Source organism: Podarcis muralis, chromosome 7 (genome assembly GCF_964188315.1).
Source record: "Podarcis muralis chromosome 7, rPodMur119.hap1.1, whole genome shotgun sequence".
Taxonomy (NCBI): Eukaryota; Metazoa; Chordata; class Lepidosauria; order Squamata; family Lacertidae; genus Podarcis; species Podarcis muralis.
In genome coordinates, this window is record NC_135661.1 from 42,220,882 (window position 1) to 42,231,329 (window position 10,448).

A 10,448-nucleotide genomic window follows, 5' to 3' on the forward strand; every position below is an offset into this window, starting at 1 on the left:
AGCAAACTCCTCACAACACCACCTGCTCACCCTGGCGCGCTCTTCCCTCTCATTCTTCCACTGCAATTCCCATCCTCCCTTTGGCAGGCTTGAAGAGACAGAATACAAATTTAGGGCGGCCCAGGGGCAAAGCAGCCTGTCAGTTTGCTTAGACAATAGGCGTTCCAAACACCTGTACAGGCATAGCACCAGCAGCAGCATGAAAATTGCTGTGGATTCTGGTCATTCTTTCCCTCATGATTCTTTTTCCTCCCTTGGATAATGCAGAGGTGGGCATGACCAAGCAGCTTTTCTTTGCAGAGCAGGGGGTATTGTACATCCCATATGCAATCTATATGTGCACCAGCCTGTTAACCAGTTCAAATAGCTGATGAGGATAAGTGCAGGAGAAGACAAGATCTCTACAATCTGCGCTGCTGGCTCTCTGCTTTTGTGTGGGAAGATTTCCTGTGTGTACCCCAGTGAAATAAACAGCCTCCATCACCCAGTGCTGGCTGATGCCCATGTTCCCTGCTTTTATTAAACTTGACAGCAATGTCTGGTGGGCAGCTGCAAGAAGACAGACAGGTGAGGTTAGTGCGCCATTGCCTTGCTCCATTGTGGCTCGACTTGGCCTTGCATAGCACAGCACAGGAGTGAAAAATTGGGGAAGAGCAAAGCAGCTGCAAGCTGTTCTCCAGGAGCCTGTAAATTTGCACAGTTCCAGGATGCCGTAGTTTGGCGCATGAACCAGGCCGTTGCCTCTTTCTGTGTGTGTTAATACTATATGATAACAATACAATACTATCGTTCTTGCTCTACTTACTTCTCCCCATTGCCACTTGTTGGGAATGACTTGCTCTGTTCTTTCTTTGTGTGCATATAAATTTTATGCTCCTATTACTAATTTCTTGAGACGCCTTTGCATTTGTTTTCAGTGCCACAACAGTCTGTTTGATGCAACAGATCAACAGGGCTACCCCTCTTAAAAAGTGGGATAGTGGGTTCAGATCAAAGCAGGCCCCTATTTTCCAGAGACTTCAGCAACCTGTTCTCACAGTGGCTAAGCAGATTCCTACAGGAAGCCTACAGGCAGGGATCTGAGCACAACAGATGACCTTAACAAATTGGAGAACTGGGCCAAAACTAACAGAATGAATTTCAGTAGGGACAATTGCAAGGTTCTGCGCTTAGGCAAAAAGAACCAGCTCCACAAATATAAAATGGGGAACACCTGGATTGCCAGTAGTACATGTGAAAAGGATCTAGGGGTCTTAGTAGACCAGAAGTTAAACATGAGCCTACAGTGTGATGTAGCAGCAAAAGAAGCGAATGCTATTCTAGGCTGCATCAACAGAAGTATAGCGTCCCAATCAAGAAAATGGCTAGTAGCCACTGATAGCCGTTGCCTTAAAGGCTTATCTGTATCTGGTGGGCTACTGGGAAGCAAGATCCCGGGCTAGAGAGACTGCCATTGGGTCTCCTCCAGCAATTGGTTCTTATGTTCTGTGGCAGAAGAGGTCACAAATTCTCTCTTCTCTGAGATGAAGTCTGCCATTGTTCTCAAGAATGCAATTCCTCCTTGCAACCTTCCTTCCACTTTGTTCTGAGCCATGCTTAGATCCAGCTCCACCATTGGACTTAGTGTGTGTGTGTGTGTGTGTGTGTGTGTGTGTGTGTGTGTGTTTGTCTGGAAGGCTGCCAAGAAGATATGGTATTTATAGCACTTACTGGAAACCGTTGGCGTGTTCCTCGGTTTCGAATGTGATTGATTTTGGAGAAGGAAATGCTCTGGAGCCCCCAGGGCCAGTGGGCAGCTCGGACCAGGAGTAAAGGGGGTCCAGGGTCAGGCCTGAGCGGCATTGTTTCCATTTTATCTCCAAAAGCAATTTGCAGTTCTTTGTTTCCTAAGTGACTCTTAATATGATGGACAAAATGAGATCACTGGGTATTAATCCTCCATTTAAGAAGTACTTGAAGTAATACCACAGTGAAAGGGAACGTTAAGCCACTTAAACAAATACCTGCTGAAGTTTATAATCCTGATAAGAGTAAGGGGTGGGTTGTTGGGGTGGGGGAGAGTGAAGAGGGGCCTGGTTTCCTGCTCCTCCTTAACATTCACAGGAGAGTCAGTGAAAGCCCTCTTGTGTGAAAACAATGCAAGGTGTCCAACCTTGTCTTCGTCTTCTCCATCATCTCTCACCCATCTTTGGATATATGCCTCTTCAAGTTCCCTCCATCATCTTCTGTTGCTTGCTTCTTGCATCCACATAAGCCCTGCTATTAATTTTAGATTGTCTACCCATTACATAGGTGGTCATGCCCTTGGCCTTTTGAAATTGTAGCATTGATTAACCTTCATCAGCCCAAATTGCCTCTTGCCACATGTCCTGCATATATCCATGTTAACTTCACAACCTTTTCCACTGCATCCGTTACTTTTAATCTTTGCCGTATCCAATTATTAGTTTTTCCAACTTTTTGCAATATTTCTAACATTGCACGTTCCACAATCTTGGGAAGTTCTAATTCAAGTGACTTTTTGTACAGACCAAAGTCAACCAAGGTAAAGGTCTTCAGTGTGTGTTCCTGTGTGGGGCAGGCACATTGCCACATGCTCAGAATTGCTCTCTCCACCTCTCAAAGCTGCTGAAGCCACAATAAGACATCTTGCAACCCAGATCCATGCTGGATCTGGATTGGTCATAGCTTTGAACATTTAAACTACATCAGCTTTGGATGATTGCAGTGTCCAAAACAGAAATAAAGATTTGGATCACTTGGTGTTGAGTTGTTGAAGGTGTTTTCTGTGTTACTACTTAACTTCTTACTCAGAATTTGGGAACAAAATGAGATTAAAGACTCTAACAAGTAAGTAAGTAAAATATACTCTCAAGATAATATATTCCCTTGAACATGTCAGTGCTTTGCTCACTCTGTGGCAGTAGGGTGGCAGTGGAGGAATTCACATCTATTTAAATGGGTACCATTCTGTGAAGCATAACTTGAGTCAGTCCACTTTTGTGTTCCTGTGGCATGGAGTCTATGTCTATTACCTTGGGCGCAGGCAGAGGGTGAGGCAGATGCTGTGATGCTCCCTGTGTATCCACAGCATCTTGGGCCTGCTGAAGGCCAATCTTCGTATTCTATGCTATTCCTAACAGTGTTTTAAGCATCCAGGTCCAGGAACCATCTGAAGGCATGGGAGCAGGTGTGGTGGGCCCTTAGGGTTGAAGCCGAAGGACTGTTTTTTAAGCTGTCTAGGTCTGGTAATCCCTAATTCAACCATGAACAAATGTCAGGCTTGGGAGAACTATGTTGTTGTTTTTAAATTAGAATCACAGGATCCACCAACCAGAACCAGGCTCAGAAAGGCAGTTCAAGGGGCAGAGCCAGTTTTCTGCTGCACACCCCATTAGCCGCTTGCTGGGATGATCTCTGTGTACAAGCTGTCTGTCTACCATCTGCCCACTCCTGTCCTAATGTGCGAACTCCATGCACCCACAGCCGTGCAACACGTGAAATTTTAATCTAGACTGTGCTGCACCATCTCCAGAGTGAGCAGAAGTTGTCATTGATGGCTCTCCGCAGCTGCCGCTCCACATATGGGTTGAGTAACTCAGCACAAGCCACAGCTCCATGATAGAGCACCTGCTTTGCCTGCAGAAGTCCCTGGTAGATCTGGTAGCAGGTGGTGAATAGTTGCTGCCAGTCAGAGTTGACGATGCTGGGCTAAATAGTCAAAGAAGTCTAATGTGGTATAACACAGCAATCTCCCATCCACCACACCAGGTATGCCAGCATTCCTTGTGTTTACATCTCTGTTGTGCCTGATCTCCTTTTTCTGCCTTTCCAGTTTTTCAAGTGCTGAATACCAAAGTGTTATAGAAAGAATCTCCCCCATCGTCGAGCAGCACAAGGAGACATTGCTACCTGGGCAGCCTCAGCTGAACGTCTGTGACAAGGCGGTCATGGTAAGGGATTAAAATGTAAATAAGCATAAAACCCCTTGGTCCTTCATGTAGTCTGTGGAGCTTATCTCCCCTTAGGTTGGGCAACTCAGAACATCATCTTTCCCTTTTTGCAGGAAGTGCTTCAATTCACTAGGAGTTTATGTAAAAGAAAAAGTCCATGCATTTCTGTTGTCACTATATCTTCCTTTGTGAATTCAAAGAGGCAGCAGCACTGAAAGACCAGTTCCATACATATGGAAATGAGCCTGAAAAGTCTCTGTCCATCATCACTGAGGCATCTTTCCTCTTCTCAGCTTTTGCAGTGCCTAGTATGTGCTTTGGAGGCAGTAGGTCTTAGGTTCGACTCCTGGTATCTCCAGGTATGGCTGGGAAATAGCACTGTCTGAAACTCAGTAGATCTGTTGCCAGTTAATGTACAAGGGACCACAGCACCTTGAAAGAGGTAGAAATTTGACCCTTGCAGTCATAAAATCTAGGAGAGTCCAACTCTCTGTGAGAAACTTCAGCTTCTCTGGCAACTGAGGCTTCCATCTGTTTGCCTTGCACCGCTTCCACTGTCCTTCCCTTTACATTTTGGAAGTGATAGACAGATTATGAAAACGCTGTTAATTGTTCTTTAAGTTGGCTGGAGCCCTCCTTCCAAGAGCTGAATGCCTGCAAAAATGCCCGTTGCTGTGATTGCCAGGCCATCATTGCCACCTGGTGTTAGCAGTGCAGAATGCAAAGCCTCACTCACCAGCAGCCTCTCAAAAACTATTTCCCCCTGTAGGGCTCTCACATGAAACAAAGCAGATAAAAATAACGCAAACAGCACAGAGCGGGCAGGAATGACCTTTAATAAACTGACAGCTGGATTCTCCCATGGATGGGTGGGCTTTGCAGAGAGACGCCGAAGGAGGGAGATGGTGATGCGCTTGGCTGCCCTTTGAAGGTGATTGATGTTGGGCCAAGCGTGTGCTAGGTGCAGTACAGAATATGGATGTGAGGCATTCTCCACCTCAGAGGCCTTGCAGCCTTTGCTGGATGAAAAAGACCAAAATGGAGGGTCATAGATTCACTAATGAGCAGCAAAGGTTCAAATGAGGGAAGGGACAAATTGGAAGAAGGTAGGGTGGCTTATGAGGGATGTGCAGCAGAGAGCATTTTATGGGGACTGAGAGTGGCTCATGCAGAAGTCTAGGCCCTCTTGACTTGTCCACACTAGCTGATGAGGAGTGAGGGCTTGACTCTACTGCTGGTTTTCACTTGCCTTCTCCAGAGCTGCTTTCAGCTCTGTTCCAAATAGAGTTGATTTCCTTATTTATTACCTGCCCTTCACCATAAGGTCCCAGGGCAAGTTACAGTAATCTGAAAATACAGTATTAATAACGTTTTAAAACAAATGACAGCCACAGGAATTGGGTGGGGCCCAAAATATTATCTATCTCAAGTGTCAGAGGCCAGAGTAAAGGCTAGGCATAAACATGCCTTTGAGGGATAAGAGGCTTTTCCAGCACAAGGGCGAAGATGACAGAGCCAGAGGGACCCAGAGATAAGTGGGGGAGCGAGGAAGCTCACTGGATTAAGGGCTGAGGTGAAGAATTTGAGGGAAGGCACTTTGGCAATTTCTCCCCTGGTGCCCCAGTTGTGTGACCCACTGCCATCAGGAACACCCTTGGAGAATTCTGTGCTGCTCATCCTAAAGACAGGCTGTTTGGTGACTAAAGGCCCCCTTGAGACTTCTCAGGTGGGTAGGTTGCACTCATTGCCTGGTTGTAACCAATCGCTTCTGGGCTCTAGGAGGGATTTCTCTTAGTGGAGGGTGTCCTCTTCCTCCTTCCTGACATTGGCTGTCTTCTACAAAACTCAAGCAAGGGCATGATAATTCCGGTGAACCACAGAGGTGTCGAGGCTGAGCTCTCCTGTTTCGGTGTCGCCATGTAAATGCCTTCTAATCCATCAGTTGGCGGGCTAATCCATCAAACTGCTCATTAAAACACAAATGTTCTTATCTGTCTCACCCTTGGCCTTCCGAGACTGCTGTCTTCTCCTGAGCGCTTTGGGTAATCTCCGCAAATATGTCTGTGCAAAATAATTATAGAGCCTTTCAAAGTCTAGGGCTGTTTCTCTCTTCCTGTCAGCAATACAAAGGTTTGCTCACTTATCACGATGCCAGAAGAGGGATTTGAGACAGCCCCAGAATAATGCAGGGATAGTGCGGCGGGGGGGGGGGGGGGGGAGCTAATACATGACCCTGTTGTGAAGAGGACAAGGCAGCCCAGTCTGGTGGAATGGGGTTTTAGCATGTGGGTCTTTGCACTAGTTTTACCATCCTGTGCACAAGGTGTAGTGATTCTTGAATGTCACTTTTCTAACAGAAATAAGTTGTTGTTGTTAATAAAGTGCCTGAGCCTGGGGTGAGGAACCAGCATCCCTCCAGACCTTGCTGGATTCCACCTCCCATCAGCCCCAGCCAGGAAGGCCAGTGTTCAGGGGGGATGGGGGTTGGAAGCAGAGCATCAGAGGCTTTCAGGTTAGCTACTTCTGGCCAAAGGTATCCTAAGTAATGCACAAAGTGTTTGGTTTTTAAAAACAAAACAAACAAACCAACAGCCCCTGCCTCCAGGCTACCAAGGTGAGAGACATCATCTGAAAATGGGGGTAGGTTGGGATATAACAGGAAAGCAAGCAAATTCAGATACTAATTTTTCCCAGTGATTTGTGGCTGACCCAGTTTCTCTTCCTGTCTTACAACAGAATTGGGCTCCTCCAGGCTGTGAGAAGATAGGGAAGTGTTTGAAGCCTCCCAGCCCCAACCCTCATAAGTGCTTTTGGCCCCACTGAGCATCTCATGCCTGACCTGCTGGAGACAGGGCTGCTGCGGATCATTTCTTCAGGAAAGGGGCATTGTGGGAAGAAGCGCAGAGTGTTTCCCTCCTCTCTTTCTCAGGGTTACAGCAGTAAATCTATATGAATTCAGCCTCTCAGTACAGACAGGGCCAAGGTACTGTGAGCTTAAGACTATTTCAGATATTAGGGCTGGAGAGCCTTGCCTTAGTCCTTTGCTACTCATAAGTTCCTTTGAGACTGAGCCCTCAGTTATCAGTTGTGATCATCTCTCACAGCATTCTGCTCCCCTCCCACTGCCTAGAATTGGAAGTTTGTCCTGGAGCTCAGGAACCCTTCTGGACCTGATGAGGCAGAGCATCTTTGTGCCATCTAAAAATTGTTAAGCGTTGATGCCAGTATTCAGCAGCTCCAGCGAATGTACAGTGTTGCTTAAACATGTTTGGAGCAAAGACTGCTGCTCACTGCATGGAGTGCCAGCAACATTACAGTCTATTGGCTATAATGTCTCCCATACCCTCTGCAGGCCAGCTTTGGCAGGTGGGCAGGACTACCCACCTGTCAATCACCAGACATCATAATGGTGTCAAAGTTTAAAGGAGGTTGTTGCATCCTCCTTTGAGGATGTTATTCCAGCACTAATCAGCTGATTGGCACTGGAAGTGCAATGAACTAGCCATATCCACCATTCAGCTGATCATTAGTTACAGGAAGCCCCTTTGAAGTCTTTGCAGAGAGGACAATGCACCTAAAATTGAAGTCTTTTTCCCTCTGCAAAGAAAATGGTCTCTACTCAAAGTGCTTTCTCCAGCGCTTTCAATACAAACTGCTTCATCTTTCTTTCTTTCTTTCTTTCTTTCTTTCTTTCTTTCTCTTTCTTTCTTTCTTTCTTTCTTTCTTAGCTTTTTGGATTCAAAACACAGGAGGAAGTGCTTTAAATCCAAGTTGCTTCCTGCAGCCCCCTTGGCTGCACTAGATAACTTCCTAGTGCAGCCAAGCACAGCTGATTGTTGGGGCTTTGGCAGTGCAGGGCTCTCTTCGAGCACTAAAAGTCAGCTGATCATTGGTGTTTGCAGAGAGTCCTGCATTGCACTTCAAAAAGGGCTCCGCAGGTGCCCTTTTGGGCCCAGCTATTACTTTACCTGCATCTCACACCTGATGCAATATATGCTAGCAGGTGTAGGGCAGGTGAGTGTGGCTTGGCCAAAATGGTCTGGCCAGAGGCTCCCCACACCTGAGCTATATTATCAATAGTTAATGCCTCTGATAGCTAAGTGGAACTTCTATGTTTAGAGGCAGTCTACCTCTGCATGCCAGTTGCTGTGGGATGGAAGAACAACAGGGTAGTTGTCATCAGGCCCAGCTTGTGGGCTTCTTGGAGACACCTGGTCAGCCACTGCTGGAAACAGATGGCTGGCAAGGTAAACCTTTCTTCTGTTATTTTGCTATGCAAAGAAGTGTTCTCCATTGCCAACATTTCTTTTAAGACTTGGTCTCAAATGGTGCCAAAATATACATTTTCAAGAAGTGCCAAAGGTTAATATGAATAAATGTCTGCTGCTGTGATGTTGTTTTTAGTATGATTAGAAGAGTTCTGTATGTTTGTTGTTAACTTTCAAGAAATACTTTTGTCAGCTTTATAACTTTCTTATTGTGTGATTGTAAGAAATTAAGGCCAATATAATATGTGATCTACAAGTGCTGTGTCTCTCTTCCCTGAGCTCCTTGTTGAATGAGATTGTGGAAGATAATAAGATTTGAAATGCAAATCCCGGCGTGCAGTATTTTAAAATGTGAGAAGTTGGGGAAGGAAAGGAGAAGAAGTGCCTTGGGGGCCAGTCATGCTAGAATTCTGTCTGATAAACCAAGCCTTTTGGTTTAAGCTGTGATGGATTTCTTCACATGCCTACACCAGCAAAGTCTTGTTCCACTTCACTAAGTGGATCCCAGGGGAGACATTGAAAGACTGGCCTCTGCCATGGATTCATTAAGTAGCCTTGAGTAAGTCACCTTCTCTGTCAAACTTTATGACAGTAGCCTATCTCACAGGGTTGTTGTGAAGACAGATCCAATAAAGATGGCAAAGTTGTAATAAAGATGCTATCTATAGCCTTCTCCTGTGAAAAGGAAAGTGTTAGGGTTGTCACAGAAAAGCCGAATTGGTGGTGAAATTGCAGAACAAACTCAACTGCAAAACAGAACCCCCCTGCAATTCCAATCACTTCCTGTCTTTGGGGATATAGCTGTTAAAAAAGCTCTGTGTTCCGATGGAAAGTTGCATGCTTGGGTCAGTGTTTGTTTCTTCTGTTGCTAAGGACTGGCCAGCTTGGGCCAGCTGTTGGGGGAAAGGATTTTTTCTGGTGGTGGAGAAGATAATTTGTCTTTGAGAAAATCCTAGTATTAGCAGGGACAGCTGTGAAAATAGCCTACACAGTGACCTTCTGCTTCATCACCCACCCAGCCCGTTTTCTGTCTTGCCCAACAAAGGCCTTTCTGAGAAATGCAAATCCTTCTGGATGGATGTGACCTTTGTATAGGCTTTCAGCTCAACTATATCCCTTTAAAGAAAAAATAAATATTCTCAGCAATGGAGACTGGAAACGGGGAAATGGCAGTGCCCCTACAAGCACCTTGTCTGGTGTTCCTTCACCCAAGATGCATTCTTTTCCGTCTTATCTAGCCTGGCAAAGAGTTCTGCGTAACTTGAAAGCTTGCAGACTGTACCATGAACGTTGGCTATTTAGCTGATCTGTGGATTCTATTCTAATGAACCAAACCTGGCTGCCCCTTTTGTGTCTGCAACAAGATTAAAAATGCCTTGCACAAAGCATATTAATTGAGAAGTACGTTCAGGGTTTCAGCCACATTCTTACAGGAACAGAAGCAAACCTTTACCACTGGAAATCCAACATTGCCAAGGTGAGTTCTAGAAACTGTCCCTTCGGCTCCACCAGGGGGCTTCATGGGACATCCGGCTTTGAACACATCCACCAGGGTTAAACAATCTGCACTGACTGCCTACTGCTTACCAAGCCAAGTTCAAGGTTTTGTTGTTGCCGTTTAAAGCTTAAACTACATACTGGGACTTCAGCTAGTGGGTTGGGGCCAACAGTTTGGATCACGGCATGATATAAAGTTGGTCACAACAGTAACATGGCCAACATACAGATATATGGTTAAATAAATGAGAAACATGTTTCCATATGCATGTTTGGATTAGAACTGGGTCTTTGGTTGGAAAAGGTTGAATATACGTTGTAGCTGTTACTGCAAATGTTTTATGCTATTTTTGTGATGTACAAATGACATGAGAAGACTTGGTCTATTTATTTGTATCACTTATAATTCCTATGATCCTTGTTTATAAAACCCGATAAAAAGTTATAGAAAAAGCAAAAAGTACACAGAGGATGGCCACCTACAGATTGCCAAAGGACAGGAAATGCATGACACAAAATGAGGACACCTTTGCATTATTACAGACGCTTCAGGTAACAGACTCCGCTAACCCAGAAATAGTACCTTGGGTTAAGAACTTTGCTTCAGGAGAACAGAAATCATGCGGCAGCAGTGGGAGGCCCCATTAGCTAAAGTACACTGAAAAGGATATATCAAGAACTCTGGCCACAAGTTTCAATATAAGGAATAATTCCTACTCGAGAGTTGAAA

At 45.4% G+C, this 10,448-nt stretch overlaps 1 protein-coding gene across 2 annotated transcripts in view; it reads left to right on the top strand.

Moving 5' to 3' along the window:
* Nucleotides 1-8,477, top strand: part of GALNS (galactosamine (N-acetyl)-6-sulfatase) — a 52,550-nt gene extending 44,073 nt beyond the window's left edge. For both annotated transcript variants that reach the window (XM_028739979.2, XM_028739980.2), the window contains exons 13-14: nt 3,836-3,953; nt 6,690-8,477. In XM_028739979.2, the coding sequence (XP_028595812.2) occupies nt 3,836-3,953; nt 6,690-6,776 (205 nt within the window). In that variant the 3' untranslated portion in view covers nt 6,777-8,477. The remainder of the gene's footprint in view (nt 1-3,835; nt 3,954-6,689) is intronic.
* The last annotated feature ends 1,971 nt before the right edge of the window (nt 8,478-10,448 follow it).